At 38.6% G+C, this 27,269-nt stretch overlaps 2 protein-coding genes across 4 annotated transcripts; one reads left to right on the top strand and one right to left on the bottom strand.

Annotated features, from left to right (window-relative positions):
• Window positions 1-5,630: 5,630 nt before the first annotated feature.
• Window positions 5,631-26,383, bottom strand: LOC127792502 (uncharacterized). 3 transcript variants are annotated; one of them, XM_052323011.1, is made up of 3 exons: window positions 26,280-26,383; window positions 22,468-23,903; window positions 5,631-5,792 (listed from the first exon to the last, which is right to left on the bottom strand). In XM_052323011.1, exon 2 carries the CDS (start codon window positions 23,882-23,884, stop codon window positions 22,496-22,498), a length of 1,389 nt encoding a protein of 462 aa, XP_052178971.1. In that variant the 5' UTR covers window positions 23,885-23,903; window positions 26,280-26,383; the 3' UTR covers window positions 5,631-5,792; window positions 22,468-22,495. The 3 variants fall into 3 exon arrangements, with proteins under 3 accessions (XP_052178971.1, XP_052178969.1, XP_052178970.1); XM_052323009.1 differs by lacking the exon at window positions 5,631-5,792 and adding an exon at window positions 20,543-21,128; XM_052323010.1 differs by lacking the exon at window positions 5,631-5,792 and having other exon boundaries at window positions 22,225-23,903.
• On the top strand, window positions 9,265-10,200 carry LOC127792306 (uncharacterized). The gene has a single exon (XM_052322760.1). The coding sequence runs from the start codon at window positions 9,265-9,267 to the stop codon at window positions 10,198-10,200; it is 936 nt and encodes a 311-aa protein (XP_052178720.1).
• Window positions 26,384-27,269: the final 886 nt, after the last annotated feature.

Here is a 27,269-nt window from a genome sequence, read left to right as displayed (position 1 = left end):
TTTATTTATTTATTTTTTATCACCAAAACAAAGAACTTGTAATTTATAACTTGTATACCCAACTCACAAACACAATAGCTGAACTTGTTTAATCATCAAACCATAAATATCCAACTCACAAATAACCTTAAATCTATAACCTATACAGGGGCGAATCCAGGAATTTAGGTTGGGGGGTTGAAATTTTAAAAGTTAATATAATAATTGACAATTGTATTCCTAATCCTAACTGAATGCAACAGTCAAACATCCAACTCCAAGCAAACACAAAATTAGCAAAAAAAATCACTTATAACTTGCTCAAAAAAAGCAGCAGCTTCAACAAATCAATCAACAACAAATCAAGCGTAAACAAGTAAAAAACAATATGACAAAAATAAATAAATAAAAAAGTTACCTAGCTCTCAATCAAATGAAATAGAGGCAGCGAGCAAGGGCGAGGCTGAGAGGCAGAGCAGAGGGCGTCGGGGCGAGAGCCAAGACCTGAGAGGCAGCGTTGCAGCAGCTAGGGCCGGCGAGAGTAAGAGCGATCAAGAGAGAGCAAGAGAAAAGGGCAAGGGCGAGAGAGAGCAAGAGAGGCAGAGAGTGAGGGCAACTGGGCAAGCGAGAGGCGAGAGAGAGGGGCCATCGGCTGAGGACGAGCGCGAGCAAGAGAGATGAAGAGAGCGAGGGGCCAAGGGCGAGCGCGAGCAAGAGTCAGAGAGAGGCAGAGAGCGAGGGCGAGCGAGAGCAAGAGGGGCCGAGGGCGAACGTGAGCAAGAGAGAGGCAGAGAGCGAGTGCCAGCGCGAGCGGATGCCGGACGAGAAAAAGAGAGGAGGCAGAGAGCGAGAGGCGGCGAGGGTAAGAGAGAGGTCGAGAGAGGAAGAAGAAGTGGAGAAGATAAGGGTTTCCAGAAGGGAAGTGGGCTAGGTTGAGAGTGGGCTAGGGTGAATTTGGGATAGGCTATTACCAAACAATTAAAAATTTTAGCCTATCTAATTAATTTTTCTTATGGGCTGCCTGGGCTTCAGCCCAGGGCAACTCACATGTAGATCCGCCCCTGAACCTATATACCAAATTCACAAACACAATATCTCAATCTATTTAATCAGCAAACCATAAATATCCAATCTAACTTATATAAATATCCAAATTTGTAACATATTAAAGTCCAATCAAAATGGACTTACATATCTAAGTAAAAATTAAAAAAATTAATATTCAAATAGTTCAAATATTTAAACAATACATCAACTTTGTTGGTGTGAAGGTTGTTGTATCTCACAAATGTCATGATTAGATATAGAAGAGGGCCTTATCGCTAGTAATGTTTGTCCACTATGCACATTTGGTGCCTAAAATAAATAAAATTGTATTAAATGTATACAAAAGGCGAAAACGTACTTTGAAGAGTATTTGTGGAGATAAACATAGACAATCACTTAAAATGAAAAAATTAAAATTTATAATTTTAGAATTAACATATTAACATACCATTGAATTGAGCATAGCAGCAAACTCATGTGGTATATTCCCCACAAGATTTGTGAAAATATAAGTCATTGCACCTTTAAAATTTTGCACCCGCGTCTCTAGACTTTGAACCTTTTGATTACTTAACGCAACGTGTAGCGCATGTGTGAAAAAAAAACACAGTAAAATAAACCTTTGAAAGAATAAATTTCAATGGCCGAAGTTTGTCTTTCAAGAATACACAAAAATAAGATTGTTTTGTTAAGGATACTCAAATAGGTGGCTAAAATTTGTATTGACAAAAACTTAATTACATATTTATAGTGTTTCACTAATCCAAATCTATGTAATATTTGTAACTAAAATCCAACTAGAATAAAATTATCTAATTAGAATCCTAATAAAAATAAAATCTAAGTAAAAGTCAACTAGAATCCTAATAGAAATAAATTCTAAGTAAAATTCAACTAGAATTCTAATAAAAATAAATCGTAATCAAACATGAAATAGAATCCTTAATCAAGTAAAATCCTACAACTTATAAAGTATTAAAATACTGTTCTGGAGTTACTATTTCGGCGTGGTCGGCTCCACCTTAGGTTAGGTCTTGATTAATGACTGCATCATTCACCTCCACTTGAGAAGAATTCGTCCTCGAATTATAATTCGGGTATGACAACTCAACATCCAGCAAATACAAAGAAAGATTAGCAATATTCAAGGTTTTGAAAATACCCATATGATTAAATAAATCCACAACATAAGCATTATCATCAATCTTCTTCGTAATCTTGTAAGGACCATACTTCTTTGGCTTGAGCTTGTTTTGCTTTCCTGTTGGAATCCGTTCCTTCTTCAAGAATATCATGACTTCATTTTCAATCTCAAATACCTTATGCTTCCTATGCTTGTCAGCTATCGCCTTATACTTGTTATTTGTGCAACTTTTACTTGACGTTTTCATGAACCGCTTGAACTTTTCTGCTAAGGGAACATGAGAAAATACAGTCCTCCTGTAATACCCTATTTCGGCATAAGATTGTCACGTAATTTAGATGAGTTTAAAATACTGAAAATTGGCTTGATAGTAAAAATAAGTTGTCAAATCAACCACAAGGAATGCCCTGAAACATTGATGTCTAAGCAAAATGATATGGTATTGGTGAGCATCCCGAGATAGGATTTATGGTATTAAAAGAAATCAAAATCGAGATTGTTTTCGATACAGCAATGATTCAGACTGAAAAATCGAATCGTTGTAGAGGACTTTCGAAAAGTTAACGGAACCTTGAGGGGGCTCCGATTTTGTGTAAGGATTAACCCTGAAGTGGTTTCGGGATGAAACAAGAGTCCCGTGAGGGCACGGGGGAGAAATCGTTCTTATCAAGTAAGCATTGAGTTATTAGTTTTGCATTTTAAGTATTGTAATTCAAATTAATTTGATGTTTGAGAATGTAATTAAAGAATTGCCCGAGTGGAATTAAGAGAAAATTTGGAATTTAAATGTGTAAATTTCTATATTTTATTGGTATAATATATATATAAGTTATACATATATATGTGCAAGTGGGATGAAAAGCTTAATGGTTAAGCTTTGTGAAATGTGATGGAAAGCTTAATGGCTAAGATTTGTGAAGTGGGATAGAAAGCTTAATGGTTAAGCTTTGTGCAAATGGATGGCTATATATAGGTGGAGAAATGAGAAGGGGAGCAAGCAAATGGCAATAGTCAAATGAAGGCAGCAAGTGAAGATGGTCGGGAGCTTGGAATTAGGAAAGAAATTATTCGGGCATGCACATCAAGGAGGCTTTAAAAGCTAAGTTAAGGTGAGTTTTGGAATTTTTTATATTCTTAAAAAAATATTTTAGGAATTTTGGTATAAAGATATTTGGGAAAAGATTTGAATACATATTTATTTTAAAATATAATAAGGAGAAAATAGGAAGAAAGTTATAAAAATTGAGAAAAATAGATATTGATATTCTTTTGAATAAATATGATGCCAAGGGATTGTTGAGACTCAAGATTGAACATTAGTGTGATTACTTGAGGTTTGGCATGAAAATTGAGACTTGACACATTATTCGAAGCATCCTGAATTATATTTGAGGTGATTGTTCTACCGAAAAACTTAACTTTGACTTGTGAGTGTCCGCCCTATAACTCTATTTATTTTGAGTAGTTCAACCCAAGAAACTTGATTTGTTTTATACAAATGATTTGACCTGTGATAGGTTATTTTCAAGTGAATGGTTTATCCAAAGTGGTTATTTACATGTACATTGAACTTTGTGCTTTAAATTGTGTTCATGAAAATGTTGGTTTTAAATGATGCATGTTGTGGTTGTGGCATTGGCATATGTGTTGGACATGGGTAATGTCTCCGAGATGCTTTTTAGTAGAAACATAATCTTTGACGTGATTGTGATAAGTCAGGTACCTGTGTTGATGTTGACCATCTTGTGTCGGGAGTGATAACGATTGTTCTCAAGATGTCGGAGAGATACGTTGATATTGTCTCTCTTAATCTAGGATTGTGTATTTCATAACAATTTTGAATTTGACTTGTTAACTATTTTACTGTATATGTGTATCTATCATCCCATCAATAAAAAGATTGTTTTCACAATTCGAACTTAAGGTGTGTTTGATTGCAAGGGTAGAATTTGCGTGAAAAGAAAATAAATTTCAGAGAATTAAATTCTAGAGAAAATAAATTTTTAAAAATTAAAAATTTAAGTTATTTGATTGGTATAATTTCTACTTGGAAAATGATATTATTTTTTATTTTTTGATGTTTGATTGATAATATTTTCTATAGAATTTAATTATTTTCCTGACATTTTATGTTTGATAGGCATTATTTTTCATGAAAAATGACACATTTTTCATGGAATTCAATAGTGAAAATATATTAAAAAATATTGAATCGTATGCAAAAAAAAAAAAATCAAAATAATAACCTATTTTAGATTAACTAAATTATTTCCCCAATGAAATCAACTCACAAAATTAAAAATTTTTTGTTTTCCAAACTTACTAATTTTTACATGATTTTTTACACAATCACGCAGACATATACACAATCATACAATCCCACATACACATCCCCCACAGACATATATATACATATATATATATATACAGATACATACACAAATATATATATATATACACACATACAGGAAAGCTGCCTCCCCGCTCAACGCCATCGCTCACTATCGCCGACCCACTCGCTCGCTCACTTTCTCTCTTGCTCGCTCACCTTCCATCTCATTCGCACACAAATACACATATATATATACGCACACATACATATATATTTCTAGAAAACTGCCTCTCCACTCACTGTCGTTAACCTATTCGCTCGCCCTCTCTATCTCTCACTCACTTGCCCTCCTTCTCATTTGCTCTATGTCCCTCTCTCGTTGTAGATCTTCTTCCAAGGGAAATTAAAAGAGATGAAGACGGAGCACAGTGGGTTGGCTACTTCAATTGTTTGGAAAATCGAAACTCCTCTCCCCCCCACCCACCCACACACACACACACACACACACACAAGGAAAATGGTTTTCATGATTTGAAGAAAAAAGTAATCACATGACAAGAAATTGGAAAATGAGTTGCCTGGAAAATTTTGGCCGTCAAACATTACACAAATGAAAAATTGGGTGGAAAGAATATCTTTTTCCAAAAAAAAAAAAAAATTGGCCATCAGGGCCTTAGTGATCTTTTAATTAAAAAAAAAAAAAACAATCATATCAGCACTAGAAAAACTTCATGACAAAAACTTATAAATAAAATGATGATAAAAAAAATATCATACTTCTTGTTAAGAAAATAAATTATTTATGATTTATGATTTAGCTATTGCCTTCATCACATTGCAAGAGGCTCATATTCAATAATTACCATCGGACAAAACAATAATTCTTGATATCATTATCATTTGATTGTATTTCAAGAATGATTTCTCTTAAATGTGCCTAAACTTGGACCTTATAATATATATACTCCAAGGACACTCTTATCTCTAATTAATGTAAAACATGTCCCTATGCTCATTAGATATAAAAAGTAACAACAGATTTAACATCTTAAGAATCCTAATTCATTAGAAATTTTTCCAGGTCATCACTTCCATAGTTACACTAAACCAATAATAACAAATTTACATTCAATACCCCTGACAATTAAAAGTTGTATCAATTTGCCCTTTACGATCAAACAATGATCGTTAAATTTTTCAAAATGCCCTCTTTTTCATGCATGCGTTCCATTCTTTCCCTCTTTTGTTTCTCTTTCTCTCGCCATCATCAGGCACCGCAAGTAGTCGGAACTAAATCCATGCAAATAATATTATAAAAGATAAAATTATTCATTCATCGATACAAGTTCATGCAAATAATCATGGTTAATAATTAACATGTACAAATCACTCTATTTTGGCACAAGAAAATTTTAATTGAATTTACTATTCAAATGGAGGATCCAAAATTGAGTTTTTTCTTTTTTTTTTTTCATAGCAACTATAGAGAAAAATATTACCTTTTAAGTCGATCAGAGTCAACCCATCAACTATTCAATATTCAAGACAACTACTACAAGCAATTCGAATCAACCATCCAATACTCAAGACAACTACTACAAGTAATTCGAACTAACATTATCAGCTCTTTTCCTTTAGACCAATGACCAAGAAACCGAAGGCCATCACACAAAGATTTACGAGCTCAACACCCAACTTAAAATTGGACTTCAACCAAATTGCTTCTATATTTAGTAATAGTCAACTTAGTTTGTTAAAATTGAGCTGGTTTAATCTAACCTTAAATAAATAAAAAAACAATGAGTTGATTTGCTAATTGAAATGGCAATCGATTTCGGCCAACCACTCTTGCCATCTCTCCCCCACAACAACCATCTCAAAATCGAAAGAGGCCTGACCACAAGCAGAGGAAGAGGAAATCAGTTGAAGAAGACAAGTTGCAGACACGGAGGAACAAACGCAAACGTATTGACCACCTCTTTATCCCCTAAGACCTCTAAGAGTTTAAGCATTCAGTTGAGGTTTGTAAGTTCTAGACCCATTCTTGTTCCAGCTGAGGTCTATTGAAGATCCTTGCTCTTTGTTTCGAGCCAAAGTTTGTTAGGTCTAATATACTGCTCCATGGGTGCTCTGTCGTCCTAGCAATGAGATCCAGGAATTACAACTCTTATCCAACAAGACGGTTGTAGATGAAGGTGGAGGGAGATAGAGCAGTTCGCCCAGCTAAACAGATGCTTGGCCCTGCATTTCTGCTTCATGGTTCTTGCTCCCTCTTGGCCTTGCTCTGTTCGATGGTATTCCATTGTGTTATTGGGTTATGTTTTTAGTTAAGAGTTTAGTGTTAGTGTCTTGTATTTTGGTACCTGTAATGCCTCGAAAATGGCAATTTAATTTAATTTTGAGGTAATTTGATTTAAAATAAATATCAAAATAATTTGTTGTGATTAAATAAAAATAAATTATGAGATTTTAAGGAAATAAGAAATTAAAGTAATTGATTAATTATTTTAGGAATTTCTGAAATTAGAGAAAAAATTAAAACAAATTAAATTGTGTGATTTTTAGAAGTTTCGGGCGTTACTGTAATTAGTATAGGGGGTGTGAGTGTAATTTATGGAAGTTTGGGGGTGTTGACGTGAATTACGAAAAAGGCCAACAGTCGCCTTAAATATAACTTAAGTTCTATATAGGTTGAAGAAGGCGTGCGGGCACGAGCGGTCGCGCGCGAGGCGGCCAAGCAGCGGGCGAGGGATCGATTCACGGGGGCTGCGCGCGCGAGGGAGGATTTTTGGCTGATTTAATTTAGGCGCTAGACGTCAAAACGACGTCGTTTTGATTGAGGCGGTGGCCTCCCCAGCAACCGCTCCAGCGCTGCCACGTGGCGCTCCCCCTGCTCATTTTGGCCGAATTTAAGCCCGATTTCGAGCATGATTTTGTGCAAATGAACAGCAAAAAAATTACAGAAAAGGGAGCAGTGCGCACGACGTGAATTTGAGAGAAATTGCAGCTTAAATCTAGATTAAATCGAGGTTAATCAGCGATTTAATTTTCCAGGTATGTAGACAAGCTAGTAATTAATATTTTGTGCGGTCGAAATTTTGTTTAGAACCCAATTTTATTAATTTTGTCAAATAATTGGGATATTGCAGTTTGTATAATTTTGACTACGTTTGGTCAAAACGAGCCTAAGGATATCTTCGGAAAGGCAAGTTCTTTATACCCTCATTATCAATTCTTTCGTTGTCAATTTATTTGACCTCCCTTCGTTGGTTTCGGCTATTAATAAATTATGAAATTTAAACGGTTTGTTTTAAAATTTAATTTATTAATCTGCTTTCGATGGTTTTATTCATTGGTTGCCTATGGGGGTTTGTACCACCCCAAGCCTATGGGAATGATGTCGTACTCACCCGGGGTTAGGTTCTTAGCTGTCAGGTATTATTATTGAATTTTTAGTTGTTTATTGGCTAGAACGGTTGTGCAGTGGGGGCAATGATCGGTTGTTCGATGACGGTGTGACTGTTGCACGATGTATCTTAGGCCGTCAGCTGGTCTCTCCTAGTCACGGACCGCTAACCGGTGCCAGGCACTGCTGACTAGCTCTACCGTTATGTGATTATAGCATGCCTGGTTATATTTTATTCTTGTTGCATGGTTTGGTATGCACATGGGTACGAACTGCATATTGGGTTTATCATGATTTGGTTATGCTTGATCACGGACATTCTAGCTTGGTCAGGTTGCATCCAGCACGGGCATATGCATTGCGTGTGATTTACTATATGGGCGGAGCATGGCCTGATACCTGAATGTATGGGTGCCTTATATCACGTTGATGCTCATTACGTCATTGCATTTTATATGCATTGCATGGTTACTGGTAGTATTTAGTTCTCGGACGGGAGTACCGTTTCGAGGGAGCCTATGGCTCGAGTGTCGGGAGTACCGACATGAACGGATGACGGGAGTACCGACCCGGGACAGTGCGTACAGGTTTGTTGGAGATCTATGTTGCCTTTCAGGGCAGCGACAGGTTGGTATGAGACTTGGGTGCCAGGTGTTTTATGTGGGCCCCAAGGACCGGTATGTGTTTTTACTATGCGACACTGTTGCGTTGTTGCGTCACATAGCTTGTGTGGACATGTGAGTTTATATTTGGAGTGATCTCCTTTTCTGTTTCATTTACAGCCTTCCTTTTCATATAAACTTGCTGAGTCTTGCGACTTACCTTGCTTTCCATCATTCCAGGTAAGGGTAAAGCAAAGGTCGAGGGCGAGGACCGCGCCACCTAACAGCCAGCCGTGTCGGTAGGGTGTACAGTTAGCTACCCCCGTCTTATCTGATGTTTTGTTAGGAGTTCTGACTCTCATTTTTTACTGTGCCGAGTTGTCCCTTGTATTTCCTACTCATTGGCACAGGGTTTGTGTGTATTTATATACTCCGTGACCGCTGTTCCAGCGGGGTACTTGTGGGCGTGCATGTATATTGTTTTGCTTCCGTTGTTATAGTTTTCGTATGTATGCATGCCAGGGTATTTTTGTCTTATGTCTATTTCTCTTCCCTTATGTAAGCGCTTTCGTTCGGATAGACTAGGTGGTTGGGATATCCGGACGGGGGTGCTTACAATGTTGGTATCAGAGCGTCATTGAGTCAATTTGGGGGACAAGTAACTGTACACCAAGGCTGTTAGGTAGAGTTAAAGTGTTAGGTCGTGTCTGTTATTTTGAAATGCGTTCTAATTAATTTTGGTTATGTAGGACTCATGGACGCACGTCGCGGACGAGGTCGTGGTAGACCACCGACGCGAGGTAAAGGGCACCTTGTTCCTACTCCCGAGGTACAGGCGACAGATACAGGAGATGAGAGACAGTCAGGGCCTCCGGACATGCAGGAGACATTGACAGGTTTTCTACAGACCATAGACGTACTGACGGCATCTCAGTTACGTCAGGAGCGCAGTCATGATGGTAGGACCGCTACGGCCCAAGCGTCACATTCAGGTACTCTAAGAGCAGGAGATAGTTCTGGTGCTGCATTGCTTAAAGATTTTAAGGCCCTACGTCCACCAGAGTTTAGTGGAGGCGCCGACATGGTAGAGGCCGAGGATTGGCTACTAGCTGTGGAGAAGCATTTGCGATCTATAAGCTGTGCAAAGGCCCATAGGGTTCGACTGGGGACCTTTCTGTTGCGGGGTGACGCCGAGCGATGGTGGAAGACCACCAGACAGCAATATGGTGATGGGGGCCCGACATGGACACAGTTTGTCGCGGCGTTCAATGAAACTTATGTACAGGCTTGGGTTAGAGAGCGGAAGATGTTCGAGTTTATTGATTTACAACAGGGGAGCAAGACAGTTACACAGTACGAGACTGAGTTCGTAGCATTATCTCGTTATGCTCCAGAGTTAGTGACCCCTGAGTCTCGCAGAGTCAGCAAGTTTCAGAGGGGATTGCGACCAGAGATTCGCCACGCCATGGCTGGTATCGAGGCACCCGACTTTCCTACAGCTGTACAGCGGGCCCACGTAATGGAGAGGGACCGATTAGAGGCTCGATCAGATCAGTCAGTCATGAAGGACGCAGGGAGTAGCAGTAAGAAGAGAATGGGATGCGGGTCAGTGCCAGGATGTATGTCGGGACGTGTGTTATCACTGTGGTCAACCGGGACATTTGAAGAGAGACTGTCCACAAGGGCCTAGACCAGCTATACCGGCCCCACTAGCTACACCAGCCACAGGGCAGGATATTATTTGCTTTCGTTGTGGACAGAGAGGCCATCGGGCGAATGTGTGCACCCAGCCACCACAGATTGGAGGGCCACGGACGGGAGGTGTAGGGCCTAGACCAGCTCAGAGACAGTTTACACCGAGGGCACAGGGTCTAGTAGCACCACTACCCCTACCAACAGCACAGCGCCCAGGGCCCACAGAGAGGGTTCAAATGCAAGGGAAGGCACTTACAGTGACAGTCGCCGAGGCAACTGAAGGCAGTGATACGGTACAAGGTATAATTTCTCTTCATGGCCACGATGTACGTGCCTTATTTGATACAGGTTCTACCCACTCTTTTATAGCACCCCATTTGTTACATAAAATCCCGATCCCGTGTACCCCCTTACTATATGATTTGTCTGTTTCAACACCAAGAGGGACGGTATTGATGGGGAGTGGGATGGTTAGGGATTGCGAGATAGGGATTAACGACCAGGTATTTTTGGGGGATCTTATTATTTTGGCGATCCAAGATTTTGATTTACTGTTGGGTATGGATTGGCTCTCACGACACTATGCTCGAGTTGATTGTCGTCGGAAGGTGATTTCATTTGAGCACCCGAGGAGACCAATCGTGACATTCCGAGGTGTGAAGCCAGTGGTGACTACGCCGATGATATCGGTTACGCACGCCGAGAGGCTTATACGACGTGGGTGTGAAGCCTATTTTGCATTTGTGATCGTGATAGCTAGGGAGAAGAAGGAGTTGGCTACCTATCCTGTGCTGTGAGACTTTCCAGATGTGTTCCCAGATGAGTTGCCGGGAGTACCACCGCATCGGGAGATTGATTTTGCAGTCGATCTGATGCCAGGTACGCATCCTATTTCCAAGACTCCTTACCGTATGGCTGCCAATAAATTGAAAGAACTCAAAGTACAGTTGCAAGATCTTTTGGAAAGGGGATTCATTCGACCGAGCACATCACCATAGGGGGCTCCAGTATTACTTGTGTGTAAGAAAGACGGGTCTATGCGACTGTGTATAGATTACTGATAGCTTAATCAGGTAACAATTAAGAATAAGTACCCCTACCCCGTGTAGATGATTTACTAGATCAATTGCGTGGTGCATCGATGTTCTCCAAGATAGATTTGCGGTCAGGTTATCATCAGGTGCGGGTCAGAGATGAGGATATTGCGAAGACCGCATTTCGTACACGTTACGGCCATTACGAGTTTGTGGTCATGCCATTTAGGCTGATCAATGCCCCTGCAGTGTTTATGGATTTGATGAATAGGGTGTTCAAGGAATATTTGGATTCTTTTGTCATAGTTTTTATTGACCACATCCTAGTCTACTCACCGAGCCTTGAGATACACGAGGCGCATCTGAGCGTGGTTCTGCAGAAGCTCAGAGAGGAGCAGATGTATGCCAAGTTTTCTAAATGTGAATTTTGGTAGACCCGAGTTGTATTCTTGGGACACGTGGTCTCAGATGAGGGTATCTCAGTAGATCCAGAGAAGACTAGAGCCGTGATGGATTGACCGAGACCGATGACAGTGACAGAGATTCGGAGTTTTCTTGGCCTTGCCGGGTATTATCGACAGTTCATAGAAGGCTTCGCACAACTTGCATCACCCATGACGAAGTTGACAAGGAAAGGCGTCAACTTTATTTGGGACGAGTCTTGCGAGAGATCCTTCCAGAAGTTGAAGCGGCGTTTGACTTCGGCGCCAGTACTGACGATACCCAGGAGTGGTAAGTTATTTACTGTATACAGTGATGCTTCATATGCAGGACTATGGTGCGTTTTGATGCAAGACGACCGGGTGAACGCGTATGCATCCAGACAGTTAAAGAGGCACGAAGAGAATTACCCTACACATGATCTAGAGTTAGCGGCCGTAGTGTTTGCCTTGAAGATTTGGAGGCATTATCTTTATGGTGAGAGAGTCCAAATTTACACGGATCACAAGAGCCTCAAGTACCTCTTTTCACAGAGGGAACTCAATATGAGACAACGCCGTTGGTTAGAGCTGCTTAAAGATTACGATTGTGAGATCCTCTATCACCCAGGTAAAGCTAATGTGGTTGCAGATGCATTGACTCGTCGTGGAGCATCAGTTGCAACTATGATGGTGTAGGAGTGGTTCTTATTGGAGCACATGAGTGATCTTACTATCTCAGTGGCATCAGACAATCATACACTCTATTGTGCTGCCATGAGTATCCATTCAAATCTAGACGATCTGATTCGCGATCGATAGCGACAGGATGTGGAGCTTGGCGAGATCATGGCTGATATGGAGAGATTTGGTCCATTGGGGTACATCAAGAGGGACGATGGCTTGCTATTGTTCCTTGGGCGGATTTGTGTGCCGAATGACAGTGATATCAGGCAGAGGATCCTAGAGGAGGCTCATCGTTCTCCCTATACTATCCACCCTGGGGCGACGAAGATGTATCAGGGCTTACGGCGCCAATATTGGTGGAGCGGCATGAAGAATAGCGTAGCAGAGTTTGTCTCACGGTGTTTGGTGTGCCAGCAAGTCAAAGCTGAGCACCAGAGGCCCGCGGGATTGTTACGACCTTTATCTGTGCCGGAGTGGAAATGGGAGCGCATAGCTATGAATTTCGTCTCAGGATTGCCGCGTTCTAATCGGGGATTCGATTCGATATGGGTGATTATTGATCGATTGACTAAATCAGCGCACTTCTTACCTGTCAAGAAGACCTATCCTATTCATCGACTAGCCAAGTTATATATTGATGAGGTGGTGAGACTGCATGGAGTACCAGCTAGTATTATGTCAGACATGGATTCTCGATTTACCTCACGATTTTGGGAGGCGTTACGGAATGCTATGGGGACCCAGTTGACTTTCAGTACAGCTTTCCACCTTCAGACTGACGGGCAGTCAAAGCGAACCATACGGACTTTGGAGGATATGCTCCGCGCCTGTGTACTGGATTTCCATGGGAGCTAGGATGACCATTTGTCGCTAGTAGAGTTTGCCTACAATAATAGCTCCTAGGCCAGTATTGGGATGGCACCATTTGAGGCGTTGTACGTGTAATCCTAGAAATATGTGGTTCAGCAAAAGGGATTGGCATTACACCTACCACATATGATTTTCCAAGATGTGCACCTTGCGAAACACAACTATTCAATCCACGACTTCCCCCTTCGTATATCAAATTAATTTTTCTTTCTCCCAATTCTAGGCCTAGTTCGCTTGCTGCAAGTGCGTAACTACTGTCGCTCCCGAGTTGAGAGCCACATAATACACATATGGTCTTGATTCGACAAACTAACTGACCTTCCATTTATATTTGTTCTTTATGTATGCCCTGAAAAGAGATTTGGTGATCAAAAGTAGGTATACAAAAATTCAACAAGAAATAAACACAAATAAAGATTATACGTATGTACAAATAGTTGTGATTGTGGCTCACATCTTCCTCTGGTTTTACGTCCAGAAACGGCTTAAACACCTTCTATGAAGTGAGGATAGGCTTCCCATCCAATTTTCTTAAAGATTGGCAAACAGGGTTGTTTTTAGTCAGATTTCCAAGACTATAGCGTTGGTAGTCACTTATGAACTGGGTCCATAAAGCAATAAGTTCTCTTTGCACTATTCACACGGATGCGTCTCAAGAGTCAATCGGATATCATCCAAAGACTCCTCACTCAGCCCATCCTTTATGAAACTAATTTTATCTTCTCGATTTACGGACGTAAACCCCACAGATTTGCATCGTGTGCTACAGGTCCAACGAGCACATTTGTGACAACCATTCACTCTTTTCGCTCTTCGTTTCTTCGCAAAACTACTCTTTCCCAAATCTGGAAAGTGCTTAAAACTAGGTGAAGTTTCGCTTAGTAATCGAACTTTTGCTTCGATCAACCAGCGAATATCTTCAGGAATGTTATTATACATCAACATTCTAAGTCTTTCACACCTAGCGGCATAATTTTTTTTCAAATCATTCATTGGGAGAGATGGATAGTACTTGCGAATTTTTAAGAGTTGAAGATCCATTTTTTTTTTAATTTTTAATTAAAACACAACTATAATAAAAGAAAGCTAAAAAAAACTATGAATCTTGCAAAATGAACGAGTACCTGATCGAAGAACAACACAAAGGAAAGGAGGCTGAGCTTGCTTGCAGAAGTGTGGCTTACCTTATACAGATATGGAGTCTCTTATAGAGTAATGGGTATCACTATTCTATACTCGGCTCGAGGCACGCCATAATTGTAGGGTCATGCGCGTCTCTTTTTTCAACGCTCGGTGCCTCATTTTTCAACATTTGGCAGTATGCCTCTTCCTTTATAGGACAGTGTGATTGCACTGCCCGAGAAAAATGGCTACCACCAGTGCCAATTCTGTCTCTCTCAATTCAATTTTTTTTTTAATTTTTTTAATTATTATTATTATTATTATTATTATTTAGAGGCCTGATAAAATTATATATATACCATACAAGACAATATTATTGAGTCAAAAAAAATTATTTGCATAATGGATCAATTTCAAACACCGATAAATCAATTCTTAAGTACACCTTACCCCCTAACTTGAATTGCGCATTGTCCTCAATCAGCAATAAAAGGATAGAAGATAGGCATACCTGGCAGTCTTCAGTGCATGAATTCGTATGCAAAAATTTTGTTTAAACTGCACACAGAGAAATAATATTTGAGTAATGCAGAAAGGAAACAATTTATATATATTATACTTTTTTTTTTCAAATCTAGAAACATCCATTTAACCTAAATGGAAAGATGGTCTTTTAACGTCAGATTCCCAAACGATATGAAACGTCTTATACTCATCAGATGATGGTGGATCATCCAAATCCACAACACCTTCATTCTACTCAACATTACCCTGGTATGGTTTCAACCTATGACCATTGACTGTAAGAAGTTGTCCTGACTCCGGATTTTCTATCTCAAAGGCCCCATATTCTGAGATGGACTTGATTACAAAGGGACCGACCCATCGAGACTTCAATTTTCCTGAAAGATATGCAATCGAAAATCATACAAGAGTACCTGTTGCCTTACCTGAAAGCTTTTTCGGATGATATGTCGATCATATAACTCTTTCATGCGAACCTTGGCCAATCGTGCATTTTCAAATGCCTCGTTCCGAATTTCCTCAAGTTCATTCAATTGGAGCTTCCTAAATAGGCCTACTTCAGTTAGATTCTTGTTGATCTTTTGAATTGCCCAATATGCTCTATGCTCAATTTCCACCGGCAGATGATAAGATTTACCGTATACTAGCCTATAGGGAGACATTCCTAAAATTATTTTGTAAGCTGTCATGTACGCCCAAAGAGCGTCTACTAGTCTCAAGGACCAATCCTTACGATTAGCAGCAACAGTCTTTTCCAATATGCGCTTAATCTCCCTATTGGCTAGGTCGGCTTGACCATTAGTTTGGGGACGGTATGGTGTTGCAACCTTATGCAGTACACCATATTTCTTCATTAATCCTGCCACAATTTTATTACAAAAATGGGAACCCCCATCACTGATGATTGCTCGTGGCATCCCAAATCGACTGAATATGTTTTCTTTCCAAAATTTCACAACAGTCCTATGGTCATTTGTTCTAGCCAGGATTGCTTCGACCCATTTGGACACATAGTCAACAGCAAGTAAGATGTATTCATGACCAAATGAATTGACAAATGGGGCCATAAAATCCATACCCCAACAGTCAAAAACTTCTAACACTTGGATCGGATGTAATGGCATCATGTTTCTCCTTGACAGACTTCCTAACCTTTGACATCAATCACAACTTGAACAGAACTTGTACACATCCTTGAACAGTGTCGGCCAATAAAATCCACTCTAAAAAATTTTTGCAACTGTTTTCTTGACAGAAAAATGGCCTCCACATGCAAGAGTATGACAGAAATTAATGACACTTTGTTGCTCATGATCGGGTATGCATCTACGAATGATTTGGTCAGGACAATACTTGAAGAGGTGGGGCTCATCCCAAAAGAAGGTTCTGACTTTTCTTAAGAATTTATGCCTATCTAACTTACTCCAATGGTCTGGGATCAGACCAGTTGCCAGGTAGTTCGCAATGTCGGCATACCAAGGGACAACAGATGATGCATGAATAGCATTCACTTCAAACAGTTGCTCATCAGGGAAATTGTCATCGATTGGTTCATCAAATTGTGTGAGATCTTGACCTGGAATCCTTGACAAATGATCAGCCACCACATTCTCTACTCCCTTCTTGTCTCTGATTTCAATGTTGAACTCTTGTAGGAGTAAGATCCATCGAAGGAGACGAGGTTTTGCATCTTGCTTTGTGAACAGATATTTCAGAGCAACGTGATCAGTAAAAATGATCACTAGTGATCTTACGAGGTAAGATCGGAACTTGTCTAAGGCAAAGACAACTGCTAGTAACTCTTCTCTGTAGTTGTATAATTCTTTTGCGCCTCATTAAGAGTTTTGCTAGCATAGTATATCACATGAGGTTTCTTATTCTTCTTCTGTCCTAACACAGCTCCTACCGCGTAATCACTAGCATCGCACATAAGTTCAAATGAGAGAGACCAATCAGGGGACTGAATGATAGGTGCTGAAATGAGTGCATCTTTCAATTTATCAAAAGTATTTTGACAAGCAGGAGTCATTCAAACGGAACATCCTGAGACAACAAATGGCACAAGAGCCTTGTTATGGTGCTAAAGGAAGCAATGAATCTCCTATAAAACCCTGCATGTTCTAAAAAACTTTTGATATCTTTCACATTTCTAGGAGTGGGGAGTTTTTGAATGGTTTCAATTTTTGACTTATCTACCTCCATCCCCCTAGATGAAACAATGTGCCCCAAGACTATACCCTATTTCACCATGAAGTGACACTTTTCCCAATTGAGTATCAAATTTGTTTCCTCACATCTTGCTAAAACCTTTTTTAGATTCTCCAAACATGTCTCAAAGTTACTTCCATAAACAGAAAAGTCATCCATGAATACTTCAACAATCTGCTCAACCATTTCACTAAAAATGCTCATCATACACCTTTGAAAGGTGGTTGGAGCATTGTATAACCCAAATGGCATGCCCCTATATGTAAATGTCCCAAATGGACATGTGAAAGTAGTCTTCTCTTGATTTTCTAGTGCAATTTCTATCTGATTGCACCTTGAGTACCCATCTAAGAAACAATAGTAGGCTTGGCCTACTATTCTCTCCAAAACTTGATCCAAGAAAGGTAAAGGAAAATGATCTTTCCTTATCACAGAATTGAGCTTTCTATATTCAATGCACATACGCCATCCTGTCTGGATGCGTGTGGGAATCAGTTCATTGTTCTCATTTTTTACAACAGTGACTCCAGACTTTTTTGGTACTACCTGTGTTGGACTTACCCACTTAGAATCAAAGATTGGATAAATTATTCCAGCATCCAATAGCTTAAGCACTTCTTTTCTGACAACTTCTTTCATGTTGGGATTTAGTCTCATTTGCATTTGCCTAACTGGTTTTGCTCATTCTTCCAAGAATATCTTATGAGTACAGATCAAAGGGCTAATACCTTGCAAATCTGAAATGGTCCATCCTAATGACTTCTTGTGTCTTTTTAGAACTTCTATCAGTTGTTGCTCTTACTGAGGTGTCAAACTAGAAGAGATCACCACTGGGAATGCTTCATCTTCTCCTAGAAAGACGTACTTCAAATCACTGGGCAACAGCTTTCTCTCAAGCGTTGACTGATGGCTATCAGAAGCCGTAAGCTTACTGTCCAAGTTCCTTAATGGCTCTAAACCATGCATCAATGTAGGCTTCTCACTTTCTTTGCCTATGACTTCCACTTCTTTTATTTCCTCAAGATCTTAATTTCCTTCTTTGGGTCTTCTCATGACTTCTTCAAAATAATCATCGGTAAGTGTTTGGATCAAGTCTACCTCCTCCACTTCACTCTCAGTGTCCTGATGTTTGGCTACCCTGAAGATATTCATTTCTACAGTCATGTTCCCAAAAGATAGCTTTAACACACCATTCCTACAGTTGATGATGGCATTTGATGTGGCAAGGAATGGTCGACCTAATATGACTGGCACAGGAGGTTGAGGCCCCTGATGCGACTGGGTGTCCAAAACGATAAAGTCCACCAGAAAGTAAAACTTATCGATTTGTACCAGAATATCCTCCGCAATTCCTCGTGGAACTTTGACTGATCGATCAACCAGCTGAAGGGTCACTCTAGTGGGTTTGAGTTCACCTAATCCCAATTGTTGATACACACTGTATGGCAACAAATTGACACTAGCTCCTAAATCCAAGAGTGCCCGATCAACTTTTTAACTTCCTATGATGCATGTAATGGTTGGACAGCCTGGGTCCTTATATTTGGGAGGAGTTTTCAATTGAGAATAGCACTGACTTGTTCAGTCAGGAAAGCCTTTTCATGCACATTTGTTCTTCTTTTGACAGTGCACAGATCTTTCAAAAATTTTGCATATGAAGGTGTTTATTTGATTGTATCTAACAACGGGATGTTGATTCTCACTTGCTTAAACACTTTATATATATCTGCATTTTGTTGCTCTTTTTTCAAATGACTCAACCTTTGTGGAAAAGGTGGTTTGGACCTGTATTGAATTTCTTTCCCATCTTCTTTTTGTTTTTCATTTTTTTCCACGGTAGATTCATGATCTTTTTGTTCTTCCTCTTCAGCAGCAGGTTGGTTTATCCTATGATCAATTGATTTTTCAATTAATCTTCCACTTCTTAGGGCAGTCACCGCTTGCACTTGTTCATGAGTGTTGGTTTCACTTTTTGAAGCTTCTACCTGGTTGGTTTGCCTAATTGGGTTAGGATTAGTTTGAGATAGAAACCTTTCGGGTTCTCACACATTCAATGTTTGTATTAGCTTGGTCAACTGGCTCCTAATGTCTTCCATGGCTTTGTTAGTTTGCTCTTGAGTTTTGGGAACTTGATTATTGATGCTTGTTTGACTTTGGATGAACTGGTACAAGGTATCTTCCAAAAATCTCCTATGAGGAGGTTGGTAAGTATTGGATGAAGAACATTGATTCTGTTGGAAAATGTGTTGTTGTGTAGGGAATGGAGGTTGAGAATGATTTCTAGAATCATTTCTCTAAAAAAAATTAGGGTGATTTTTATTATTGGGATGATATGAATTGTAGTTCTGATTATTTCCATAATAGACTCCACTTTGATTTTGATTGTCTCCCCTCAAAGTTGTGTGAATGATTGTTATTAGTCTGCCCATACAATACCTCCTTGAAAGCAGGTATGGTAGGATATTCTTCAGTTGAATGATCTGTTGCATCACACACAACACACTTTACTTCCACTTGATTAATGGATTGCACCTTTTTGAGTTGCATGTTTTCAACTTTCTTTGTTAAAACAGTTAGTCTTGCATTTAAATCGTCACTCTCACTCATTTGGTATCTCCCTCTAGGTTGTGGATTTTCTCTTGAATCAAGAGCAGATGTTGGACCAACTTCTCAGTTCCTTGTATTCTCAGCCAATGTGTCAAAGAAGTGAAAAGTTTCTTCTGGAGTCTTCTCATAGAATTCTCCATTGTACATTGTAGAAACTAGCATTTTCAATTGGAGAGTGAGTGAATCATAAAAGAAACTGACCACTCTCAATTGCTCAAAAGCATGGTGCGGACAAGTGTGAAGAAGGTTTTTAAACCTTTCCCAAGCTTGAGCAAAATTCTCATTTGGTTTACAGGCAAAATTCATGATTGATCTTTGAAGAGTAGCAGTTCTGTTGGCAGAAAAGTATTTTTTTAAGAAAGTTGCTTGCATTTCTCTCCAAGTTCCTATAGATCTAGGTGAAAGAGTGTCTAACCACATTTTTGCCTTATCTTTCAGTGAGAATGGAAAGAGTTTTAATCTTATAACATCCTCATTTGTTGTATGGTCCATGCAAATGCTACATACTTCCTCAAATTCTTTCATATGAGAGATTTAAATTAATAAAAAAATTTAATAATTAAAATACACTCATACTAAAATTTAAATTAATGTTACTCATTTAAAGCGCAGCTTTCTTTGGAAATCATTGGGGTTGGACATTATCCTTGTCTTAACCCAAGATTAGATTTAGCTACTCATTTCCATTTAAAAGTTAATTAACAAGAATTTAAATGGCGTAATTTAAATAACAGAATTTAAATGACAAGAATTAAAATAACAGAAACTAACCGGCTATTTAGGCGGTGGATAATTAAAAGACAAGAATTAAAATTACAGAAATTTAAAGACAAAAATTAACTGGCCATTTAGGCGGTGGATAATAAAGTAACAATAAATGACATAAGAATTTAAAAGAAAAAAAGAAGAAAGTAAGATTACAAGAGAAAACAAGAAAGAAAATAAAAGCAATTCTCTAAGAGAAACTTTAAGAACAAAACTAAACTTTGATTCAAGTAATAACCACCTCCCTCACAAATGCACCCAAGTGAGCTATTTATAGCCCACAAGATGCAATACAAACCACACAATTATTCAACTAAACATAATTATATCTAATAGACACTCACAAAACATTCACCTAACTAATGGAAGAAAATTAGGTAAAAGACAAAAAATACCAAAGACTTTAAGTGGTGGACTACTCATAAGAATACAAAAGACTTTAGGTGGTAAATCACTTATAAAAAAAATACAAAACAAAGAAAAGTCTTCTACAAATTGGGCTTTGTTGGGCCTTTGATTGGTCTTGGGCCTTTGGTTGGATTCCATTTGATAGTTGAACCAAGTGCACTTGAAACATCCTCTAGACTCCATAATTGGCCTTTGAATTTGAGCAATAAAAAATGGGTAATCCAATGTCTTCGATTATGCCCCTAATTAATTGTATAAGCCAATTTCCTTGCTTCATCCTGAAATAATATGTAATACGAATAATTATTTACTTTAAGCATAAATATAAAGCCAAAATAGGGATATAATTCATTAGAATATAAGAAATATTGACCCTTATCAGGCCCCAAAGACCGGTATGTGTTTTTACTATGCAGCACTGTTGCGTTGTTGCGTCACATGGCTTGTGTGGACATGTGGGTTTATATTTGGAGTGATCTCCTCTTCTGTTTCATTTACAGCCTTTCTTTTCATATAAACTTGCTGAGTCTTGCGACTCACCTCGCTTTCCATCATTCCAGGTAAGGATAAAGCAAAGGTCGAGGGCGAGGACCGCGCCACCTAACAGCCAGCCGTGTCGGTAGGGTGTATAGTTAGCTGCCCCCGTCTTTTCTGATGTTTTGTTAGGAGTTCTGACTCTCATTTTTTACTGTACCGGGTTGTCCCTTGTATTTCCTACTCATTGGCACAGGGTTTGTGTGTATTTATATACTCCGTGACCGTTGTTCCAGCGAGGTACTTGTGGGCGTGCATGTATATTGTTTTGTTTCCGCTGTTATAGTTTTCGTATGTATGCATGCTAGGATATTTTTGTCTTATGTCTATTTCTCTTCCTTATATAAGCGCTTTCATTCGGATAGACCGGGTGGTTGGGATATCTGGGCGGGGGTGCTTACAGTACCTGTCTGTAACACTAAGACTGGATCAACACAGACAGTAGATTTTAAAGAAAGTCGGACATTTCAGGCCAAAAGCTATCTGTAATCGGGACCTTTGAGTTTTCCACGTTACAAAAAGGAAATGGAAAAGTAAAAGCATATTCTGTGTCTTTATAAAAATTCCACCAAATTAATCACCAACCTCTAAAAGCCCATTGATTTTTACATTTTAATGATCCTCCAGGATCTGCTGCTAGATTTTTCATTATGAATCCATGGATTTCATAATTAGGGTTCAAAATATTATTAAAGGCAACAATTGCTAGATTATATATATGCCTCTAAATCATTCGATATTGCATCTAATAATGACTGTCACTAAGAGTACAGTTAGTGACATGAACAAACGGAGTAGATATACCAGCTTTGTTGGTTATATTTACGTCGCTAACGATCATACATAGAAAAGGAAAATCTTGTTCAAAATGGATGATAATTACAAAACGTGACTATTGCATTTTTCTAAGAACACATTTTATACAAAAATTCTATAAAGATATCAGTTTCTTCCAAAACTCTAATCTCCAAAGCAGCAAACAGTATTTTAAACTATTTAACATGCGAAGTGTTCAACGAATTGGGCAGCATATAATTCAGTATTTACCTCATACCACAACTAAAATGAGTTACAAAGACTTACAGGGAGTGAGTTGAGAAGGCAAGATCCATCAGATGAGACCCTCAATCCTCGTCTGTCCTGAAGACCTAAACGGATCCGCATTAGAAGCATGAATCTGAACTAATCTGCGCTGCATACTCCGGAAAGCAGGCGTGCTGAATGCCATCGATATCCTGTCGTGCAGCAACGGGTCTTCTGAAAAGCTGACAATCGCTTCTGCAGCATTGTCCCTTGCCTCCTCGGACTCATCTTGCAGCATGTCGAGGAGAAGTGGGATTACCCCTGCATCAGCTAGCGCAGCTCGATCAGCCTCATTGTAGCTCAACTGTGAAACAACCCCAGAAGCCTTCTCTCGAACATCAACACTGGCATCACTCAAAAGCCCAACCAAGACAGGAATTGCACCAGAGTGCCGGATAACATAAGACAACTTGTTGCCTGAGAGATCCCACAGGATATCGGCAGCTGATGCCTTGGCTTCGTCATTGTCCCCGCTAAGGACTCTCACCAAGTGTTTGGTGATTGTAATGGCATTTTCTTCTGCAACAGCTAGAATGCAAAAGACATCCTCTGCAATCTCCTTGCCCATGGGTTCAGGCCCGTGAATAAGCTCAAGAAACAAAGGAATGGCTCCTGCTTGGGCAACTGGCCTAATATATTCAGTGTGGGATGAGATTACACCGAGAGCATTGCCAGCTACTAGTTTTGTTGAGACATCTCCATCCTGAAGTAATTTGATAAGCACTGGTATTGCACCTGAATCAACGAGGATCCGCCTGGCCCTTTTGACCAACCCAAGTAATCCAATTGCCTGAGCAGCTCTTGTTCTCGATATCATGCTGCCCGACCCAGCAGATTCAACAAGAAAAGGAAGGCTGCCTAAACTGGTGATGACCCTCCTAACTTCTCTCAACAGGGCTAGTGCACTCAAAATCTCTAACAAGTATTGCCTCATACCCTCAGGGGAAGAGTTAAGCATATTCAGTATAACTTCTAGCCCACCATCCTTCGCCACAACTATGCGATTAGCAGCACCAAATGTAACTATATTCCTAAGGCATTTTAGCAGAGTGGTCCTTAAACGACCATCAGAATGTGGTAACAAGTTCAAGAGATAAGCGATGGCACCAGAGTGGCCAATGATAACAGCTAATTTGCCCTCGCCTTGACTAGCAATGCATTTTAAGCAGAATGCAACAGCTTCCTGAATAGACAGATTTGAATCAGATAAAGGTCTTCCAAGGAGTTCCACAAGTACTGGTATGCAGCGTGCTAAAATATCCTCAGGTGCAGTTTTAGCAAGACTAGCGAGCTTTATTGTGGCTCTTACTTGCAAAGCTTCATTCCCACAGGCAATCACATTCAAATAGAGTTCAAATGCTTCCTCCCAGTCAGTGCCAATCACTGGCTGGCCTCTCTCTAGCTCTGATCGATCCATCCATAAAGAGATATCAAACCTGATATTCATCAATGACTTCACTCAGCATTTACAATGCAGGTTAAAAAAAAAAAAAAAGCAGCAAGCAATTATTCCAGATCCAAAACAGCAAGCAACAAAATGCTGGAATCTTAAGAAATGAAAAGTATTCCAGATCCACTTGAAGACTCAAAGGAGGTTGTTCAATAAATCTCAACAAAGAGAAATCTAAGACAACAGAGTGACTATACTAGATACAAAATAGGGCATCCAAAAATCTACATCAACCTTAACCTTTAGATGCACCCCCCCCCCCCCCCCCCCAAAAAAAAAAAAAAAAAAAAACTATATACACAGATGACACAGATAGCTATTGGAGAGGTAGAATTCACGTAGCCAACCCCATCCAGTGGGAATAAGGCTTGTTATCGTTGTTGTATGCCTATATAGTGACAACAACATATGCATCTGAAATTACTAGTATACAAATTATGTTAGAAAATAAAGCACTCAAGAATTATGGGTGTGAAGAGGTGAGATGATTGACAGAGATAAGGATAAAACAGAGACAAAGAGTCGGCATCTTCCACTGCTTCTGAGATTTTGAAGAATTGTACAAATCTGAAAGGCATGGAACTGCCCGTGGATGTGTAGAAACAATATTTTGCAAGTTGCTAAGGTTTGTCAGAGAAGTTACTGCACAATATATTGCAATTGGTCTCTTCAATTCATTTCTTATTTTTCATTATATTTTCCATAAACAAAGAGCAGCAATATTCCATTGTTTCCAAATTTTTCCAGATTTTTTCAAATAAGGAAAGAATGGAGCTGGCTTCAAATCACCAGCTATCTAAAAGAGACAGCACAATCTTTGTTGAGGATTCTCAAAGGAAGCCAACCAACCAATGTCAGCAGGGGAAGATATTGGGAAAATAAAATTTCTCAATATCTTAAAGTTTTACTTAGTTTTAAGTTCTACCAAGGATCATTTGCAGTGATGTCAAGTTTTTCTAATTTTCTAGTTATGAGTGGACTATGTCTGCTGCTTGCATTCAACCTGGGGGCAGAGAGAAGCCAGAGAGGAGCTGTTGAGTTCTAAACTTAATTGAGCTAGCTGAACCAAAAATCAACCCTGTACTTGATTAATATTTATTCTGTCGTATGAAGGTTGAAGGGAATCTCACCACTACCAAGTGCTAGAAACTTATGATTTCATTATCTTTTCAAAGCGCAGTGCAGGTTGGTGAAGAACTAAATAAACTTGGAACTTCCCCTGAAACAAAGGAGGTTTCAAATAGCCCATGGTCCCCATAAAAGTATTTCCTAGTTTCATGCAGCTGAAATGTTAAGAGGTTCTGCAACACAGCATGTTGTCATGGAGCTCTGAGAGTTCCTTAAGAATTAGTTCAGATACAGAGAATTTCCTGACGGGAACAATGTGAATTTCATCATCCATGGAGTGGAGATCCGTCAAGTTACATCTTTAAAAGAAGTGCACAGTGCTTGTTGCTGGCATTCTGAATTATGTTAGAATATAGAGCACTCAAGCCTTATACAATTGGGTTTCTACCAAAGATAAGGATAAACCCGAAACTATACAAAAATAAACTCATCCCTTACAACTCATTTCCAATAGGACTGAAATAAGAACTCTTTCTTCAGGTCTAGTTAGTTTTCGTCCCCAAGTTATCCATTCATGTCATAGGTGAAGGCTAACCATCATAGATACCCAAAGATAACTCTCAAATTTGCTCTAAACAACTGAGAGGCTCTCCACCCGAAGAAAATGGCAAGTTCTGCTAGGGGTAAATTGTCAAAGAATAAGATTGATATCAAGAAGTAGTCGCTGTGATCAGCATGTCAATATAAAAAACTTGAAATTGAAATTGATGACACCATAAATTCAGGCACAACACTGAATACTTTGCCTGTGATTATGTTAATATAATCATTACCAGAGAACTGATCCGTGCAAGATACAGTAAACAAGAAGCAAACATTCAGCAATTCAAGAATTCCTTCTTCGCCACCCACCAAATTCATTTAACAACAAACCCTAATTCAAAGTCCAACCTATTTGGTATATTACAGCGAAAATGTATTACAAAATAAAGTTAAAGAAGAAAAGAAAAAGACAACATATTATTTACTATCCATATCAATACGTCTTAACATAAATCCCCAAGAGCGGATGAATCCGCGAAAGGATCACAACCCAATTGATGAACCAGTGTTTCCTAAAATGGGTACCCCAAATTTGGCAGAAATTTTATTGCAGAACCCAAAAATCTCGAGTTCTGAAAGATTTTAGGGTTTATCATTCAGGAACCACAGTTGAATTTGGGATTCCCAATTCAATCAGAGAAGCCACTAAACAATCGGATTCTGGGAAGATAGATGGGAATACATGAAGTACCTTGTCTCCAGAGATACTGAATTTGTCTTCAAAGGTATCCTCGGACCGAGAGAAACGTCGGATCCTAATCGCGTCTCTGTGTGTGTGTCTTCTAGAAAATTCGACTTGAAGTCTGTAATACGTATGCCTTGGCATTGTTGTAATTTTAAAATAAAATAATTTTTTATTTATATTTATGGAAAAATAGTATTTAGTAAAGTATTATTGTCTTTTATATTTTTTAAATATAAATTAAATTTTTTTAAATAAAAATAAATCTCTCATGTTTCTTAAAAAATCAAATTAATGTTTTTAGTAAAATTAATAATTTTTAAAAATCAAATTCAATTCAATGAATCCGACTCCTCTCGCGTTATTAATATTAAGAGAAGTTATGTCATATTAATTAAATTTTAATTTTTTAATTAAGATTTAATCTTAACTATTTAATTAAGAAAATATATTTTAGTGATGAATTAAATCAAAACCCTTGTTACTTTGCAACACTAATTTATCTTTTTATTTGTTTATTTGAAGTCCTTTTAAATAAATAATTTTTAAAAGACAAAACTTGACAAATTTCATTAAATTTGTCACCTAAATAATAAAAATAGTAAATGATAGAGTACTTATTTAATTATTTATTTCAATTTATTAATTCTATTGTAATTTTAAAAAAATTATTTCAATAAAGAAAAAAGAGCACAAATTTTAATGTAACTTAGTGGTAAATTTTAAATGAATATTTATAATATTTTATTAATTTGCAATATTTATTTTATATATATCTATATAATAAAACACAATGATTTTTGAAAATGTCTTATTTTTGAAACATTTGAATGGCTGAGATCATTTTTGATATATTTGATGGTTGAGATTAAACCATTTCCCGCCCAATAATCCTTCTCCAATTTGCAGTGGCTCTGATTGATGGACTCCTTCAGTCACTGCCAACCGCCATCTCACTCTTTTTTTTTTTTTCTCTCACTCATTACCTCCCTCTCTCTT

This window comes from Diospyros lotus, chromosome 15, assembly GCF_014633365.1.
Source record: "Diospyros lotus cultivar Yz01 chromosome 15, ASM1463336v1, whole genome shotgun sequence".
Classification (NCBI taxonomy): Eukaryota; Viridiplantae; Streptophyta; class Magnoliopsida; order Ericales; family Ebenaceae; genus Diospyros; species Diospyros lotus.
The sequence above is the reverse complement of the archived record's forward strand: the minus strand, read 5'-3'. Positions and strand labels throughout refer to the sequence as shown.